Source organism: Protobothrops mucrosquamatus, unplaced genomic scaffold, assembly GCF_001527695.2.
Source record: "Protobothrops mucrosquamatus isolate PMUCROS unplaced genomic scaffold, P.Mucros_1.0 scaffold3, whole genome shotgun sequence".
NCBI classification, from domain to species: domain Eukaryota; kingdom Metazoa; phylum Chordata; class Lepidosauria; order Squamata; family Viperidae; genus Protobothrops; species Protobothrops mucrosquamatus.
This window is the reverse complement of record NW_015386390.1, coordinates 640,710-661,232: the sequence shown is the minus strand read 5'-3', so window position 1 is coordinate 661,232 and position 20,523 is coordinate 640,710. Positions and strand designations below refer to the sequence as shown.

Sequence of the window (20,523 nt, the reverse complement as noted above, 5' to 3'; positions counted from 1 at the left end):
CCCTTGCGGGACTCAGGGCGGTGAACAGGCGATACTAAAAACCACGAATAAATAAATAGTTTCTGTTTTAAAATCGAATTGAATAATAGGCCTGTTCTAAAAACACACCCATACAAAACCCCCCACTGAAACACAATCCAAACTACGCCAGGCCGGCCGCACGGAATAGATGGGCCTTCAGGGCTCGGCGAAAAAGGCAAAACCAAAAAAAAGGTACAAAACCCAGAGTTTTTTATTTTGGTCTTTCTTCTTAGCTGCTAGATGTTTATGGAGAATCTCAATCATCCAGGTCATGGTTGTCCCAAAGGTGTTTTTTTTCCAGAAGGTAATTGTACTTCCTTGGTTTTTTCTTCTTCTTCTTTGAAAAGGTTTTACTTCTCATCCAAGAATCTTCTTCAGAACTGAAGAAGCTTCTTGGATGAGAAGTGAAATGTTTTCAAAGAAAAAATAAAATAAAATAAAAAACCCCAAGAAAATCCAGTTGCCTTTTGGGGAAAAAAAAGCACCTTTGGGGCTTTTCAGCTGCTAGTTTTCTGACCATCCTCATTGCTTGTCTTGGCAATTGGGACAGTTGGTTTGGTCCCTTTTAAAGTTTTGCAGCTAGCACTAGACCAGGGGTAGGCAACCTTGGCTCTTTTATGACTGGTGGACTTCAACTCCCAGAATTCCTGAGCCAGCCATGCTGAGGGGAAAGGGAGAGTTTCCAAGCTGAACCATGCTGGCTCAGGAATTCTGGGAGTTGAAGTCCACGAGTCATAAAGCAGCCTAGACCTAGACCAGAGGTAGGCAACCTTGGCTCTTTTATGACTCGTGGACTTCGAATCCCATAATTCCTGAGCCAACCATGCTGAGGAGAAAGGGAGAGTTTCCAGGCTGAGCCATGCTGGCTCAGGAATTCTGGGAGTTGAAGTCCACGAGTCATAAAGCGGCCTAGGCCTAGGCCAGAGGTAGGCAACCTTAGCTCTTGGACTTCGTGGACTTTGACTCCCAGAATTCCTGAGCTAGCCATGCTGAGGGGAAAGGGAGAGGTTTCCAAGTTGAGCTATGCTGGCTCAGGAATTCTGGGAGTTGAAGTCCACGAGTCATAAAAGAGCCAAGATTGCCTACCCCTGCACTAGAAACAGTGCAGGCAGTCCTCAATGTATGATCACAACTCAGTCCAAAAGTTCCGTTGCTAAGTAAGGCAGTTGTTAAGTGAGTTTTGCCCCATTTTACAACCTTTCTTGCCACAGTTGTTAAGGGAATCACTGCAGTTGTTAATAACACAGTTGTTAAGTGAATCTGACTTCCCCGTTGCCTTTTTCCTCAGAAGGTTGCAAGAGGTGATCACATGATCCCGGGACACGGCAGCCGTCATAAATGTGAGTCAGTTGCCAAGAGTCCCAATTTTGATCACGTGATTCTAGGGTTGCTCAACAGTTGCAAGTGTGAAAACTGGGCACAAGTCACTTTTCAATGCTGTTGTAACTCTAAATGGTCATTAAATAAATGATTCTTCTACCTGTGTTCAAAATGCTGTCTGGCCAGCGCAGAATGGAGTGGAGAGATTCACAAATCTTACATACCTTTCATTAAATATGAAAACATAATAAACTTGTATTTTGATCCAGTGGTTAACAGCCTTTGAAATCAGAGAAGTAGCTTTGAATTTCTTTCTCTCTCCTGAATTTCATTGGGTTGGCCTACTTTACAGGTCTATTTAAAAGATAAATACGGGGTGGGAGCGAGACAACAGTATGAGCTTCTTTAAACTTAGAAACTTTCTGGGAGACAAATATAATTAAACATAGCCCTGCAATTCAACCCTTACTTGTGGTTTTTTATTGCACTCTAAAGTCCAGGAGTAAGCCCTCTAGATTCTCCATCCTGTGGTCCAGAAGACTTCTGAAAATCCCAATTGATGTGGGATGAACTTTACAGCTCATTTATGTTGGCTGGTTCGCCATCTTGCATTTTGTTAAAAAGAAAACAACAGCCTTCACAGTTCTACTTTGTAGCTTGAGAAGTCTCTGTTCTCTTGGCCAGCCCCCACTTTCAACAGCAAGCTGTTTTTTCAACACGATAATAATATACCCATTTCTTTCTGTAAAGCAACTTTGGAAGCTCAAGTGAGATTTATGCTTTATTGCATCCAACTGATTTTGAAACCTAGGTTTTTTTTTTATTTTATTAATTCACAGCAGCATCTGGCTAAAGAGGAGGGCAAGGGGATTATCAGACCCATAAACCAGACACAGCTGAGTCATTCTGGAAGAATACGATATGGTTGATAGGCAACCGTGTCCTCCTAAAACCAGTTTGCAAAGAAGAAATAATGATACAGTGCAATCCTCTGCAGGCTATTCAGAAGTGCACCTCAGTTGAGTTTAGTAGGGAGTTACTCTCAAGTGTCCTCGACGTACAACAGTTCATTTGGTGACTGTTCAAAGTTACAGCGGCACTGAAAAAAAGTGACTTATGACCGTTTTTGACACGGCCCTTGCAGCATCCCCATGATCACGTGATCAAAATTCGGACGCTTGGAAACTGGCTTGTGTTTATGACGGTTGCAGTGTCCCAGCGTCATGTGATCCCCTTTTGCGCCCTTCTGACAAGCAAAGTCAGCGGGGAAGCCAGATTCACCAAATAACTTCGTTACTTTTGCAACAGTGGCAAATATCTGTAGCTCAGGTCTAGGATGAGGGTGAAGCTTCGTTCTCCGAGTTGTGGATTGGTTTCTGAACGTTTCGTTACCAGGCTAGGTAACATCTTCAGCAGAGTTTAGGGCAGTGGTTCTCAACCTGTGGGTCGGGACCCCATTTGGGGTCGATCGACCATTTCACGGGGGTCGCCAAGCAAGGCTGTCCGCCATTTTTTTCCCCTTTTCCGGTGGGTGCCTTACCTCCCTTGGGCTGGGCCAGCTGGTGGTCGGCCTGCTTTGTCTCTGCCGCTTGCCAGCTACACCTCGCCCGGCGCAGGGGTCGGAACCACGCATGCGTGGCGCTCCCGGGCAGGGAAAGTCCTCGACTTACGACCGGTTGGGTAGTCCTCGACGTACGACCGGTTTAGTCCTCGACTTACGACCGGTTTAGTCCTTGACTTACGACCGGCTTAGTCCTCGACTTACGACCGGTTTAGTCCTCGACTTACGACCGGTTTAGTCCTCGACTTACGACCGGTTGGGGTCGCGGCATTAAAAAGGTTGAGAACCACTGGTTTAGGGGATGTCAGTGTTCTTCTGTCTGTAAGGATTTCAGGGTATGTGGATGTGTCAAGTGAGGGTCTTGTGATGGGTCTTGTGATGGGTCAGGTGTGAGTCATCAGTGAGAGGCTTGTGATGGGTGTTGTGATGGGGAGGTTACATCATTGGGGGGTGAACTGCTGGTGGGGGGCCTTGCGTGGGTTGGTTGAGGGTCCGTGCCATCTCTGGTTGGCTGTGCGGTTGAGGGCTTTGTAGGCTGGTTGTAGGTCAGTGTGCCCGTTGATGTGTACCTCCCAATGACCCTGACCTGATGTAACCTCCCCATCATTAGATTCATTGATGGCTAACACCTGACCCACCACAAGACCCATCACAGACCCTCACTTAGCAACATACATTTTGAGCTCAATGGTGGTCATAAGTTGAAGAATACCTGTACCGATATCGGCGTCATCAGTCATTCAGCCGCTCTTTGGATTAGCACTCTCCATGCCCCTCTGTCTCACACAATTTCCTGCAAATCCGCCATGGTCATCTGGTGTCAGAGCCTTTATAGTGTCCAGCCAACAGGTCCTAGGGCAGCCCCTTCTCCTTTTTCAGCTGATCACTCCTAGCATTATTGACTTTTTCGAATGAGCAACAAAGATGATCAGGGGACTGGAGGCTAAAACACACAAGGAACAGTTGCTGGAATTGGGTATGTCTAGGTTAATGAAGAGAAGGACGAGGGGGGACATGATAGCGGTCTTCCAATATCTCAGGGGCTGCCCCAAAGAAGAGGGAGTCAAGCTATTCTCCAAAGCGCCTGAAGGCAGGACAAGAAGCAACGGATGGAAACTAATCAAGGAGAGAAGCAACCTAGAACTAAGGAGAAACTTCCTGACAGTTAGAACAATTAACCAGTGGAACAACCTGCCTCCAGAAGCGGTGAATGCTCCAACACTGGAAATTTTTAAGAAGAGACTGGACAGCCATTTGTCTGAAATGGTATAGGGTTTATTGCCTGAGCAGGGGGTTGGACTAGATGACCTCCAAGATCCCGTCCAACTCTGTTATTCGATTCTATTCTAATTGGCAAAATTATTGCATTAACTAATCTGCATTTGGTTGTAAGGCTGACGTCTTTATTCTCCCAGATGTTATTCATGCCAGACATTGCAGTGTCTAACATTAACGGTCAAGGGAAATTGGTGCCAGATAAGAGTTAACGGACTTCAAGGGGTTTGGACTTAGGTCTCTTACAGGGCACAGAGACTCCAAACTGATGATACATTTGACCCTCCCCTCCAGCTCAGCCTGGTCTTCTCCTGCAGTAAGGTCTCATCCCTCTTTTCTCCTTTTGGTCCTATGTGTCTGGATATCACAAGTAGAGCAAAAGCCCCCACATTTTTAGCCTTGGTTTGGTGCACATAACAATATTTTTTCTCACTCTCCCCAAATTGGAAATGTTCCTGAAGAATTCTTCACAACTTGTCCAAAAAAAAAAGAAAAAAAAAAAAGAAGGCAATGTGAAGATTTGGGTTTTAAAACATTCACACCGGGTGATGATTACAGAATATTATCCATCCAATTTCTTTCTAATATTTCCTATGCACTTTCCCTTCTCTTCTCCACATCCGGCTTTTTTTTTTTTGATGGCTGTCCTAAATTATTTTTTTATTATTATTATAATTATAATAATAATAATAATAATAATATTATTATTATTATTATTATTATTATTATTATTATTATTATTATTATTATTATATTTTATTTTTTAAAAAAAGATATAAACCACACAAACGCGTTCCTTGAGATATAGGAGATCATTATAGACTTCTGTTGGTGCTGCTGCAACTTACTTACAAATTTGTCAGTGAATCGAGGTGACTATACAGTAGTGGCCAAAATTGTGGAAACCTTTGGGGAAAAGTGTATTTTTGAGGTTTGATGGCTAATAACACCACTTTTTTTGGAGTAGTACCATAAAATTATATATCAATTGAAAGATAATTTAATCAAGAATGCAATGCAACATAGTTTGTTCAATTATCTGTACTGTATTCTATGAAAAGTTATAGCCAAAGAACCCGAAAAAGGAAGCACAACTTGCTTAGGTTGATATCAGGTAGCTTTCCTTCATCTGATTGTAGCCAATGAGCATGAGTGTTTAGAGACCCAATCAGGTGTCCTCTTGTTTTGGCCATGAGCCAATCAGATCACAGTAGGGTTCAGTGATTGATGTCACGTATTGAAGCTGAGAGGAGGACATTTGTCAGTGTGTTGTGTGATCGCTATCAAGTTGGTTGGGGTTTTTGGTCTTCTTTCATTTAATGAGCTTGTAAAACATAATAAAATTAAAGTAATGGTGCAAAGAGTTGACTGGTTGCCCAGAAAGCGATGTAAAATAGCATTATTAAGTGAAGAAGGCTACAGTTATAAAGGAATTAGAAGAAAATGGGTGGAAACTTAACCAAAGGTGGCATTTTTACTGTACACTTTTCGCAAAAGGTTTCCACAATTTTGGCCACTACTGTATGTATCCCAGGATAATGTTGTAGGATCCAATCTGGCTCGGTCACCAGAGGTTTTTGTCTTCCGGACTCGTTCTGGAGGGAATCTCTCTCTGATAACCCAAAGCGCAAAGCACAGAGGGATGTTCCCTGAAGATGGGCTCCAGCTTGAGTCCCGGTGACCAACCCAGATCGGATCCTACAAATCTATCAGCCTTGGAGATGTTGCGAGCTTTGATCTTTTTGCTAGAGCTCTTGAATGAAGCTCTGCTGGTCTTGTAATTGCTGGTCCTTCCATTGGATTGGAAGGCTCCGAACTTTGACTTTCCAATGGCCTTTTTCCTTTCAAAGGGAAGAAGGGACTGTTCTTTCCATTTCTCAATTTTACACAGCGGATTTTTCCCATGGGCTTCACCCTCCTGGTATCCGAGGAGTGGTCAGCATTATGGTGCCGTTGTTTTATCTTTATTTGTTTTACAGGCATGCAGGGAAGGGGCCGCTGTGCAAGGTGCCGGCTATTTAGTGTGTTTGTCTAATTAACTTTTGGCGAAAGATTCCCAACCATTAAGAAGCTAGTTAGTAGCGCTGCGGAATAAACACATCTGGTCCTGCAAAGAGGTTCCTGCCTGGCGATGGGTGACAGATGTGCTGATGGCTCCCTCTGTCCTCTCCTTTAAATAATTAACAATGTGCTGGTGGACAAGTCCTCAAAGCCAGCTGTTTGCTCCACCCTCATTAGCTTGCAGCGTCTAATCTAGTGCGAGCTTTTCTTTCGGCTTTTCCAACAAAAGTCTTTCGCCGGGCAGGGGTTGTGGGGAACGGGGAAATCACATCTTTCGAAACAAGACTAGACATTTGGCTTCTGGGGTTTACAAAGGCACTTGAGGAGGTTGCAGTGTAGCCCAGACCACCCACAGGAGAAAGCGTTCATTGGCTGGAGAGATTGATCTCTGTTTCTAGACACGAAAGGCATCTTGACCAATCCCACCCAGATGTTTTCATTGTTGAGAGGTGGCGGTGAACATCCCTCTTTCGAAAGCGGTGGTGACTTGTCTGAAGAGTTATTTTCCCGGCTGTCCATCCTGGAACATCTGGGGACTTATGGGTAATTGCAGCCAATAGAGGCAGAGAAGAGGAGAGACCAAGAGCGAGAAAGAGGACACAAATTCCAGCGATTTGTAGATTTGTAAAGCACCTCTACTCCATATCCTAATCGGAATGTCTGGTTTTGCACGGCAGTGGATGCTCTGATTTGGAGAACGGGAAGACCAATGCTTCGTTTGCTTTATTCGCAAGAAAATATACATCTTAATGCTGTACGTGGTTTAGGTCCGTTGGTGGCCCATGAGACAGGTCACAAAAAGCAATGTTTAGTACTTCACTTTTTTTAAAAAAAAACATCCAAACTTCATTACATTTTATTCTGACTGGCAAAGCAATTCTCACTGACGTCTTCTTGTGATTTGGGCTGTTTCTGCAGTCTTTTTTTTCCCCTAAAAAAAAAAATATATTGGTTTTTTTCTCCCCCCACAACAGTCAACAATAGCGCAGCTGTCCTTCTGTCTAGTAGAGATCTCAAACCTGCAATTTGGCAAGAAGAAAGGAACAAATTGGATAAATACCAGTAAGCGGTTGCAAAAAGAAAAAAGGGGGGGAAAAAAAAAGACTGAAATGAACTCTACAACTTGTTTGATAGAAATGATTTAAAGAGGCATATGGTATAGTTAAGAATGCTTTCAAAAACATTGGCCTACTTTCGTGAATCGGTTTTTGCATTATTTTAAAGTTATTAAAGCTAAAAGAAAGTGAAGTCAGGATGTGAATGGTATATATTTAAAGCATACATCTCTCTCTCTCTCTCTCCCCACAAGCAATGCACATTCTCCATTGATAATTCAGGACAAAGTTGACCTAAGGACAATGCTTTTAATTAATCAATCTTTTAATTAATTAATCAATCAGTAATTTAATGAATAGAAGGACGAGGGGTGAGATGATAGCAGTGTCACCAATATCTCAGGGCCTGCCCCAAAGAAAAGGGAGTCAAGCTATTCTCCAAGGTGCCTGAAGGCAGGACAAGAAGCAACGGATGGAAACTGATCAAGGAGAGAAGCAACCTAGAACTAAGGAGAAACTTCCTGACAGTTAGAACAATTAACCAGTGGAACAACCTGCCTCCAGAAGCGGTGATTGCTCCAACACTGGAAGTTTTTAAGAAGAGACTGGACAGCCATTTATCCAAAATGGTATAGGGTTTCCTGCCCTTCCAAAGAGTCCAAAGTCCCTTCTAACATCATCATCATCATCATCATCATCATCATTATTATGTTACTGAAGATGTGGGGCTGTTGATAAAAATGCGTGGGGTGAAGATCACTGTCAGGATTATTTTGGTTGGGGCCACTTTCCCACGACGGTCAAGATCCAGTGCAGTTAGTCCTCGACTTACGACCACAATTGAGCCCAAATTTCTGTGGCTAAGTGAGACAGTTGTTAAGTGAATTTTGCCCCATTTTATGACCTTTCTTGCCGCATTTGCTAGGTGAATCAATGCAGTGGTTAAGTTAGTAACAGGGTTGTTAAGCGAATCCGGCATTCCCCGTCGACTTTGCTGATCAGAAGGTCACAAAAGGGGATCGCACAACCCCAGGACAAGGCAACCGTCACAAATATGAATCAGCTGCAAAGCATCTGAAGTTTGATCACGTGACCACGGGGACGCCGCAACGGTCCTGAGAAAAATATTCATAAGTCCCTTTTTTTTTCAGTGCTGTTATAACTTCGGCCACTAAGTGAACGGCTGTAACTCAAGGACTCTCTGTAGTTGAGCCCAGGATTTGGAGAGCCTTCCGCATTTCTTTTTGGCCAAATTGCAGGTTTGAGATCTCTGCTAGACAGAAGGACAGCTGTGCTATTGTTGAGTGTTGGGGAAAAAAACCCAATTTTTTTTAAGGGTGGGGAAAAGGCTGCATAAACAGCCAGGATCACAAGAAGAGGCCAGTGAGAATTGCTTTGTCCCGGCCTCGCTTTTGCGACCTTCGTGAAATGGGGCAAGACTCCCTTAACAGCTGTCTCCCTTAGCTGTTAGCCGCCCTGAGTCCTATGAGGACAAGGGCGGGGTACAAATTAAATTATTATTATTATTATTATTATTATTATTAGCAACAGAAACTTTGGGCTCAAGGACCGCCTGTGTGCTTGTGACGTGAGTGCGATTAGTTTTCACCTTCATTGTTTCCTTTGCTTTCCCAAATTATCTCAGATATTCTTCCAGCCATCCAAGGATCTCTCAACTGCGTGCTAAGTCTTATTAATAATAACTAATCATTATTCCATGCTGGCTGGGGAATTCTGGGAGTTGAAGTCCACAAGTCTTAAAAGTTGCCAAGTTTGGAGAGCCCTGATATGGGCCTAATTTGATTTGGAGGTTTGAAATTTGGAGAGCGCTTGACATTCAACAGCCGTCCAGCTTAATAATAATAATAATAATAATAATAATAATAATAATAATAATAATAATAATAATAATAATAATAATACTAGGAACTGCTTCCATCCTGCGACGATATCTGTAATACCATCAAACATCCACATCTGCCTATCCCAGGTCCTGGGAAAGGACTCAATAGGTAGACAAAATGCCAAATCCAGTCTGAACATCTGACTGACTGTGCGATGAATAATAATAATAATAATAATAATATATCCCTCTGTTAATGCAGCCAAGCACTGTGTTGGCTTTTTTGGCACCTGCAGCACACTGCTGGCTCATATTTAAGTGATTGTCCACTAGGACTCCGAGATCCCTCTCACAGTTACTATTATTGAGCAAGGTACCCCCTATACTATACCTGTACATTTGGTTTTTCTTGCCTAAATGTAGAACCTTACTTTATTCACCACTGAATTTCATTTTATTAGATAGCGCCCAGTGTTCAAGTCTGTCCAGGTCCTCCTGTATCTTAAGCCTGTCTTCTGGAGTGTTGGCTATTCCTGCCTCAAGATGTAACTCAAAAGTCTCATCCAAATGTTAGAAATAGGGAGGGATCAAACACCTCCAGCTGCTTCATTTTCTCGACAGAAAGAAATGAAAAGAGTGGGAATGGCAGATCCTTAGAGAGCATTAAATCTTCCAGCTGGAGGTCATCAGAGCTTTCACCCCAACAAATGTTTGAAATATTTCCTGGAGAGAGCAGGAGAGATGTAGAAAATCAACACAGCGCCTCCAAATTATCTAGCAAAGATCCTCCATTGTGTCGATTAAATCAGCACGGAAAGGGCGCCACTCTGAAATAAAACTTTCAAAACTATATGAAAACTATCGTTATTGCTTTCTGCACTTAGTGTTCAGGGGGTGGGCGGGTCAGATCTGGCGAGCGGCGCTAACAAATGCACACTGGCTTGTCCATGTGGGGTGTTGTGCTTTGGGGCTTCCGATTACTGGATGGTTGAGATATCGAGAGCGTTGGCATAATAGTTTGGCCTGGGAAGAGACCCCCTCGTCGCTCATTTCATTGGGGTGCCAGGTCAGCAGGGCATGCTTAGCAAAGCTTGGCCTGATCTGAGGAGGACTCATTTGTTTTAGTGTTCTTTGTTGGTTATTTAGGAGAAGCAGTCTAGTACAGTGAATTATAGTGCCACAGAGAAAGTTGACACAGAGAGCAATAAATGGCCCTTATTGCTGTCTCAAAAGCAGTAAACATTTGGGTAGTGCCTGTATTAGCCTGGCACCCATTCATACGTTATTGAGTGTTCCAAACCTGCCCCAGTCATGCCCAATGTAAAACTCTGGTTTGTCTCAAGAGTGCGCACCCTGGGCTATTTGAGCCTATACTAGTAGTCCTGAGCTCACAACCACAACTGAGCCCCACATTTAAGTTGCTAAGCGAAACATTTGTTAAGTGAGTTTTGACCAATTTCTTGCCACAGTTGTTAAGGGAATCGCTGTTGTGTAGAGGTCTTCAAACCTGGCCCTTTTATGACTTGTGGACTTCAACTCCTGAGGAATTCTGGGAGTTGAAGTCCATAAGTCATAAAAGGGCCAGGTTTGAAGACCTCTGCTGTATACAGTGTTAAAAACCTGATGGGCTTAGAGCAGGGGTCTTCAAACTTGGCCCTTTTATGACTTGTGGACTTCAACTCCCAGAATTCCTCAGCCAGACACCCCAGCTGAGGAATTCTGGGAGTTGAAGTCCACAAGTCATAAAAGGGCCAAGTTTGAAGACCTCTGCTGTAGTGGTTAAGTTAGTAACACGGTTGTTAAGTCAATCTGGCTTCCCCGTCGACTTTGCTTGTCAGAAGGTCGCAAAAGGCGATCACATGACCCCGGGACTCTGCAACCGTCATAAATGTAAGTCAGTTGCCAAGCAATTGAATTTTGGTCATCTAACCCTGGGGATGCTGCAACAGTTGTAAATATGGGAAAAGGTCACAAGTCACTTTTCCAGTGCTGTTGTAACTTTGAACGGTCACTAAATGAATGCTTAAAAGCCCAGTCTGAATGAGGATTTTTGTCAATTAAATACCCAAGCACATAACACTTGGACATGAGAATAATTAATGTTGAAAAAAGAAGGGCAGATTCTGACGTTCGCCCGTTAATGCATAGCGTTGCAGGTGAATTTCACAAATGTTCTGAAAATAAGTATGTTTCCATATATGTTTTAGAAATAAATCTTTAGGGGATATTTTAGGTCTGTTCTGATCTATCTTTCAATTATGAGAAATCTACAATCCTGAATAGAGTGAGTCCTTGACTTATGACCACAATTTAGCCCAATATTTATGTTGCTAAGTGAGACATTTGTTAAGTCGCTGGGGAATTCTGGGAGCTGAAGTCCACCTGTCTTCAAACGGCCAGGCTCGAGAAACACTGACATAAAGGATAGTTGAGATAAACTGTCATACAGCTGGCAGAACGGGTTCAAGAAAGGTCGTGGTTCAGCCTTAATCATTTTATAAAGAACAGACGGAAATTTGATCAAATATTATTAAAAACAGATGAAAACCTGATTAAGAAGCTTTACAGATTTCTACTAAACTTGAAGATGGAAGAAGAACAAGCAAAAGAAACAATGATAACAGGGGCAAAAAACTTTGGATATTCTATTGATTTGGAAGAGTGGCAAAAATTAGGGGATAGAAATATTAAATTGACGAAAGCAGTTTCATATAAAGAAAATTTGTATAAAATGTTTTATACAGTAGATGGCCTATGACACCAGTAAGATTAGCCAAAATGTTTAAAAATACTTCAAATAATTGCTGGAAATGTAAACAAAGGCCAAGTACTTACTACCATATCTGATGGGTGTGATCCCTTCCCTAACCCCATAAAACCCAATAAAAACTTTTATATAAAAAAAATAAAAATAAAAATAAATAAATAAAATGCTCCTGGGACCGTAAATCCACAAACATCTGTGAAAATCTGACTCTTCCAGCTGAAAGATAAGCATATAAGGAAACTTGCTGAGGCTGTTCTAATTCAGACCAGGAGCAGCTGATCTCTAATCCTTAACATGTGTTTGGGTTTTCCCAAAGTTATTTGAAGAAAGAAGAAACCACTTTCCTATTTATGTTTCTCTGCTGCCTAATTTCTCTTTTGTAGAAAGCCCCACCAAGTCCTAATTAGGGGCCTTTATGCTATTTCTATGTTGTTGGCGTGGTAATTAGTGTGTTTATTGCCAGTCCTGACATTTTTATGGACATGAGTGAATCCATGTAATTCTTCACATCTCAAGAACTGACAGTTGGATTGACCACTCGAATCTTTTTTTTCAGATAGTTATTTTTACTACTTCTATGCTCCTGGGAGGACAGTTGAGCTAGGATTCGTGGTTATGGTTTTCTGTTGATACCAATATTGGCCACATAAGTCTTTTGTAAGTTAAGTTGAGTCCAGGGTTTTGGGTCTCATTGGGCCATTGGCTAGGAGGATGAGTTGCTGGTACTGCCTTTCTACCACTGAATATTTCTTAACTGTAACTTGGTCTACAGTCTGTTTCCAGATCCAGTACAAAGCGTTGATACTGGGTCTCTTGAATAGGGACCAAGAATATGTATCTATATCCACTCAACTCACTTTATAATGCCCTGGTAAGACCACGCTTGGAATGGTGCATCCAGTTTTGGTCGCCACAATGTTAAACAATGTTGAGACTCTAGAAAAGAGGGCAGAGAAGAGCAACAAAGATGATTAGGGGTCTGGAGGCTAAAACATATAAAGAACAGTTGCTGGAATTGGGTATGTCTAGTTTAATGAAGAGAAGGACAAGGATGACATGATAGCAGTGTTCCAATATCTCAGGGGCTGCCCCAAAGAAGAGGGAGTCAAGCTATTCTCCAAAGTACCTGAAGGCAGGACAAGAAGCAACGGATGGAAATTAATCAAGGAGAGGAGCAACCTAGAACTAAGGAGAAACTTCCTGACACTGAGAAAAATTAACCAGTGGAACAATCTGCCTCCTTAATTCACTTAACAACTGTCTCTCTTAGCAATAAACATGTTGTGTTCAATTGTGGCTGTAAGTCGAGGACTGCCTGTAGTTTAATTCTGAATTTTTGCTTTGAGCTGTTTAGCAAACCAGTGAACACCATTGGCTCAAATGTCACATTCTCTGTTTTAACTATATCTGGTCAATCCACTATATAAGCATACTATTAAATGTTGTGTTTTCTTCTTCTTTTCTTTCAGAACTATGGATGTCTTCGTTAGTTTGAATCAAGGGCAATCGCTCATTTCCAGCTCTTTAACCATTACGGCGACAGAATGTGTAAGTACACAGCCCGTAAGAGCCAGAAAGAAATATATTTATATCCGGGAGGCTATATTTTTTAAAACAAAACTAGGTAATCCATATCTGAGTATCTAATTTTAAAAGAGGCTATACTCATCAGATGCATCTGAAGCCAGGCATACTTGCTTTCACTTTTATTTTTAAAAAATGGCAGGGATTATTATCCTAAGAATTTCTATGGAGATTCTCAGTCATCCAGGACTTACAGTAGTTCTCCCAAATGTGCTTTTTCATGTGGGAACTGGACTTTGTTGTTTTTCTTTCGCTTCTCATCCAAGAAGCTTCTTCCACTCTGACTGGATGGTGGGGAATGGAAGGATTTATACTCCTTGCAGACATCTGGTGGTTTGCATTCTTTTATTTAGAGAGTCGTTGAGGCCATTTGGAAGTTTACCTCAGGGTCACCTAAGTAGTGCAAGTGGGTGTGGATCCTTCTTGGAATTGCTGAAAGGACCGTGTTGTAGACTGGAGATAGACCGGATCCCTCCCCCTCTGTTGAGAGATGGCTGTTCAATTTTGACACAGATGGCCTCTTTGACCCCTCTTTCAAACCAGCGGCCCTCTCTGTCCAAAATGTGGACCTTGCTGTCTTTCAAAGAGTGGCCTTTGTCTTTTAAATGCAGACACAGTCTTCAAAGAAAAACAAGAAAGTCCAGTTTCCTCATGAAAGAGCATCTTTGGGTATCCTAAGAGTTGTTACTCTAGCTGTCAACTTTCAAACGAACTTGGCTGCAGCCATCTTCATTTCATTTTCGGTTGCCACGGCAATGGGAGGAGGGAGATGTATTCTTTTCGTTTAGACATAACAATAACTGTTCTGTGGGAACCAAGGTCACGCTACCTAAGTTTTGGCGGGCTGTGGCTTCTGTTAGAAAGCCCGTCAAAATAGTTAATTGGGGATTGTGATTTATGACATAATTAGGGGTGGGAAGTTCAACTTGTTACTTTGTAACCTGCGGGGGGAACTTTCAGTCTTGGTTTCCCCTTTGCTGATACTATGTAGCCATTAAATATATTAAATATATTCTTTGAGGAAAGCAATTGCCTCGGAGTTCTTATTTCTACTGGTCTCATCTATCGGAATCATGACACGGAAATGTTCTCCTCTTACATCTTAGGTGGGCATTATTTGAGTCAATAGCAAAGGCCACTTCATTTAACATGTATTTTGGGGAGCGGGGAAGGATGAAGGATGAAGGATGAGTGATGCAGAGTTGGTCAAGATGGATAGAATCAAAAGTATCCTCTTATTTCTTGGGGATTTTTCTTTCGGTTTTGCTGTTAATCTGATATTTGTTTTGCTTTTATAGGTACAGGTAGTCCTCAACTTAACAACCATTCATTTAGTGACCGTTAAATGTTGACAAAAGTGACTTATAACCAATCCTCACACTTATGACCACTGCAGCATCTCCACAGTCAGGTGATCAACAGTTGGGTGCTTGGCAACCAGCATGTATTTCTAATTAGATTACGGTGTCTCGCAGTCATTTGTTCACCCTTTGTGACCTTCCCAGCCAGCTTTTGACAAGCAAAGTCAATGGGGGAAGCTGGATTCGCTTAACAACTGCCAGACTCACTTAACAACTGCAGTGATTTGCTTAGCAACCATGGCAAAAAAAAAAAAGAGTCATAAAATTGGGTGTGACTCAATTAACAGCCGCCTTAGCAATGGAAATTCTGGTCCCAAATGTGGTCGTAAGTTGAGGACTATCTGCAGTTGTAGGCTCATGCTGTACGCTTTGTGACTTTCCTACCTCCGAATGACAAGAAAACATTCCTCTTATTTTTTGGCAATTTGCATTCAGATGGAGATTAGAGCATTTCGAAAGAGAGATTGGGATGGCAAGATGGCTCAGATTTCCACTCCTATCTTAGATGGAGAAGAAATCTTCAAATGATGTCTCTCCAGAAATATCTTAGATCTTATTTCTGGAGAAATAATACCTTATAATACCGACATTATTCATAGCCAAACCCTTCCATAGGTCTCTGTGATACCAGAATGATGACGCATATCATAATAGAATAATAGAGTTGGAAGGGACCTTGGAAGTCTTTTAGTCCAACCCCCTGCTCAAGCAGGAGACCCCATACCGGTGGTTCTCAACCTGTGGTCCGCGGACCCCTGGGGGTCCACGATGTCATCACGGGGTGTGTGTGTCCACGAAGGCTTGAAGAAATGTAATGATTTATGAGTTACATCTTCGGGGTCCATGGCATGGTCCGTGGCTCCAAAAGGTATTTAAAGGGGATCTTGTGGTGGAGAAAAGGTTGAGTACCACTGCCCTATACCATTTCAGACAATCTCTTTTTAATAAAAGCCTCCAGTGTTGGAGCACCCACAACTTCTGGAGGCAACTTGTTCCACTAATTAATTGTTCTCACTGTCAGGAAATTTCTCCTTAGTTCTAGGTTGGTTCTCTCCTTGATGAGCTTCCATCCATTGCTTCTTCTCCTGCCCTCAGATGTTTTGGAGACTAGATTGACTCCCTCTTTTTACGACCTCATGACACAATCTCCTATTTGCTTTGTGCTGTTGCCAGCAAAGACATAAGGGGAGGAGTTTATATGTGATAGTACAATGTACATTTCATCATTTGCCCTTCCCTTCCTCTCCTGCATGTGCCAGTATGCCCCCATGCTGAGTTAGGTGTCCATTTTTGCCATCTCTGGCCCAAACATGGTTGAGAGAATCCTGGGAGTGATAGTAAAGAGAAGGACGAGGGGGGACATGATAGCAGGGCTCCAGTATCTCAGGGGCTGCCCCAAAGAAGAGGAAGTCAAGCTATTCTCCAAAGCATCTGAAGGCAGGACAAGAAGCAACGGATGGAAACTCATCAAGGAGAGAAGCAACCTAGAACTAAGGAGAAACTTCCTGACAGTTAGAACAATTAACCAGTGGAACAACCTGCCTCCAGAAGTGGTGAATGCTCCAACACTGGAAGTTTTTAAGAAGAGACTGGACAGCCATTAGTCTGAAATGGTATAGGGTTTCCTGCCTGAGCAGGGGGTTGGACTCCAAGATCCCTTCCAACATTATTATTATTATTATTATTATTATTATTATTATTATTATTATTATTATTATTATTATTATTGTTGTTGTTGTTGTTGTTGTTGTTGTTGTTGTTGTTGTTGTTGTCATCGTCGTCGTCGTCATTGCCGTTATTCTATTATTGTACTATTATTATTTCTATTTTTTTGCATATAATTTTTATTAAGGATTTTGATTACAGTAATAAAAACTAACACACCTAAATGTGAAAAAAAGGAAAAGCAGTAGAGAAATTATGATAAATAATAAAAATAATAAAAAGTGCAAAGGAAAAGAAAGAGAAAAGAAAGGATAGGAAGAAAGAAAAGAAATGTATAAAGATGACTTCCAGTTTTCATTACAAGAAGGGACAAATTGTCCTTGGTCACCCAGGAAACCTCTTTGGCACATGCTGCTGTTATTTACATACAAGGATTATTTGCTAGTAACACACTCAACAGCTCATAAAAGGCTCCTAAACCCACTTCCCTTGAGAGGCTCTGTTGAGATGCATCTCTAGCCTCTTTAAAGAACAAACGGCGCTTTCCTTTCACCTCTGGAAAACGGCCCCAGGAGATTTATTGCAAGCAAGTTTAGATCATAATGATCATCTTCCAAAAGAAGGATTTTCTCTTTCTCTCTCTCTCTCTCTGTCTCTCTCATTGGAAATTAAACACACATACTCAGAAGCCTCTTGGTAATGCCTGCGTTGCAGCAATCTGACAAAAATGCAGATCCAATTCATTTTATGGACATTATTTTGCTTTTTTGGTGATGTTTATTAGTTCTGGGTTAATGAAAGTTTTTGCCGGGGAAAAAAATATTAACAACCCACCACCCTTGCTCAACCAGTAAAAATAACAACATGTTTAGATTTTTAAGCAGCTGGAATTCAATGTCTATATGTTTGCAGCAATACAGGCAGTGGTGGGATTCAGCTGGTTCGCACCACTACGGCAGAACCGGTAGCTAATTTTTTGTTGCCCGGGCCCAGAACGGACTTCCGGAAGCGGCATCCACACAGAGAACCGGTTGTTCCCCTATTTGAATCCCACCACTGAATACAGGGTAAATTCAGTTGTCGAGTTTTTCCATCTCTTGTCAGTCTTAAAAATGTTTCCTGATTCAGAATCTGAAAAGGCGTGTGTGCTTCTTAATAAAGGAAATCCACAGGATGCTTTTAGGCTGAACTTACATAGGCATTTGCTATCCCAAGCTTTTATGTCACTTTCATAAACAGGAAACATATTTGCTGACTTCTACCGGCAGAGAAAGCCGCAGCTTTTCATGCAAAACATGAAATCCCAAACATTAAAAAAACTGCTGAAATGCAAAGTTGGCCTACAGAGTCATAGTGCACATACTCACAGCCTGCCTCCAGAAGCTGTGAATGCTCCAACACTGGACGTTTTTAAGAAGAGACTGGACAGCCCTTTGTCTGAAATGACATAGGGTTTCCTGCCTGAGCAGGAGGTTGGACTAGATGACCTCCAAGGTTGTCGTCGTCGTCTTCTTCTTCTTCTTCTTCTTCTTCTTCTTCTTCTTCTTCTTCTTCTTCTTCTTCTTCTTCTTCTTCTTCTTCTTCTTCTTCTTCTTCTTCTTCTTCTTCTTCTTCTTCTCCTTCTCCTTCTCCTTCTCCTTCTCCTTCTCCTTCTCCTTCTCCTTCTCCTTCTCCTTCTCCTTCTCCTCCTTCCTGTTATTGTTATTGTTATTATATTTAGAGGCACGTGCTGTTAACATTCATTAAATTGCTCATTTGGTGCTTAGAGGAAATAAAACTAAGAAGAGGATAGAAACATAGACTCATAGAATATCAGGGTTGGAAGGGACCTTGGAGATCTTCTAAACCAACCTCCTGCTCTAGCAGGAGACCCTATGCAATTTCAGACATGTGATTGTCCAGTCCCTTCTTAAAAGCCTCCAGTGAAGGAGCACCCACAATTTCTGAGGGCAAGTTGTTCCACTGACTGATTGTTCTCACCGTAAGGAAATTTCTCCTTAGTTCTAGACTGGCTGACTCTTTGAGTAGTTTCCATTCATTGTTTCTTGTCTTGCCTTCAGGTGCTTGGAAAATAGGTTGACCCCCCCCTCTTCTTTGTGGCACCCCTTCAAATATTGGAAAACTGTTATCGTATCTTCCCTGTTCCATCTTTTCACTAGACCAGCCATACCTAATTCCTGCAACCGTTCATCGTATGTTTTAGTACCCAGGCCCCTAGTCATCTTTGTTCCTTTTCTGCACAAATATATGAACCAAGAATCTCCTTTTTCTTTTCTTTGAACCTGGTGGTGCTTTCTTACTGCTAATCTACCCCACCAGATTTTATTTTACGTATTTATTTATATCCCACCTTTGTTATTTTTATAAAGGACTCAAGACACTGAATATATTTTATACTCCTCCTATTTTCTCTACAACAAACCTGCAGGGTGGGTTGATCCAAGAGAGAGAGAGACTGGTCCAAAGTCACCTAGCTGGCTTTCATGCCTAAGACGGAACTAGAACTCGCAAGTCGCCTAGTCCAGTGATGGCGAACCTTTTAGAGACCGAGTGCCCAAAACCTGCCCCCCCACCCCTGTCCCCGCTCCGCCGTGCCCACTGGGCCACCCACCACCTCCACGGCCCACCACAGATCACCCAGGTAGCCCAGCAGCGCCATGGCGGCCGCGCCCTCCGCCTGTGCCCCGCAGCATCATCTGTGTGCGACGGGGCGCAAGGGTGGAGTCTTGTCTCTGCTGCCCAGCTACCATGTCCTTGGCTACGCTGCTTCATGTGGGCCATGCCCAGGGGCGACTCTCCTCCGGGGGGCTGCTGGTGAGGAGGGGGCCATGGGAGGAGGCGGGGCTGGGACGACGGTGCATGTGCCCACAGAGAGGGCTCCGAGTGCGGCCTCTGGCACCCGTGCCATAGGTTCGCCACCACTGTCCTAGTCTCTAGGCCGGGTGGGCAACTACTATGGCGACTTTACGACTTGTGGAGTTCAGCTCCTTATTGGCTGGCTCAGGAATTCTGGGAGTTGAAGTCTACAAGTCATAAAGTTGCCATTATTGCCTACCATGTTCCAGGCTAGCACCTTGACTAATTTTTTTTATTTATTTTTTAAAAATCAACTATAAGGCTAGCTTTCCATCCCAGCAGTCTATATCAGGGGTCTTCAAAGTTGGCCCTTTTATGACTTGTGGACTTCACAAGTCATAAAAGGGCCAACTTTGAAGACCCCTGATATAGATCGTGTCAGCCAGCCCATCATAGAACAAGAAAGGAATCTGCAGCTACGCCGAAGTCCGTATCCTATATTGTCTCGGTCCGATTTAGCATGATTCAGAAAGAGAGCCCTGCCTTTTCATTACCACAAATGTGAATTAAATTTTATTTATCTTTCTGTCTCTCTCTTTTTTTTTTGATAGACAAATGGCATTGTGGCACTGATAATTATCCTCATTTTGTTACTGTTGCTGGGGATTGCTGCTCTGTGGTGGTTTTGGCCTCTGTGTTGCAAAGTGGTAAGTAACCTTTTTCCTCTCTGGCTGGCTGGGGAATTCTGGGAGTTGAAGTCCACATTTCTTAAAAGTGTTTTCTTAAACAGTGCTCTGTAGTCTTCCCTCAGTTTGGGTGAGCAGCATAGCCAACGTCGTATTATTGATTTGCTCGTAATCAAATTGGCGAAGGTTATGCTCCAGCTGGAATGAACTGAGGCATCTTTTCTTGCAGACTGAATGCAAATATAAATATCATTGCAACTGGCACCTTGGTCTGCTTTTCCTGAACTGCTGGCTCATCAGTAAGACCTTAATTGGTTGACTTCTGGAGTTTATATTCCTGCACCCTTCTGTGCTAATTAGCATTCCCTTGAATTCCCTACTGAACTAATTTAAAAAAAAAAACACGGAACCGGCGTTAATATCTGGATAAATCCCCCTTTACCTTTAAAAGCTTCTTATTAATCTTAATAGGGTGCTATGAGAAAACAACGCTGAGTTCTAAAATCCCAATTTTATCCCAAAGTGTAG

At 42.5% G+C, this 20,523-nt stretch overlaps 1 protein-coding gene across 1 annotated transcript in view; it reads left to right on the top strand.

Annotated features, from left to right (window-relative positions):
* Positions 1 to 20,523, top strand: part of ANTXR2 (ANTXR cell adhesion molecule 2) — a 158,646-nt gene that overhangs the window by 64,250 nt on the left and 73,873 nt on the right. The window contains exons 11-12 of the mRNA XM_015832362.1: positions 13,373 to 13,451; positions 19,921 to 20,016. Coding sequence (XP_015687848.1) covers positions 13,373 to 13,451; positions 19,921 to 20,016 — 175 coding nt within the window. The remainder of the gene's footprint in view (positions 1 to 13,372; positions 13,452 to 19,920; positions 20,017 to 20,523) is intronic.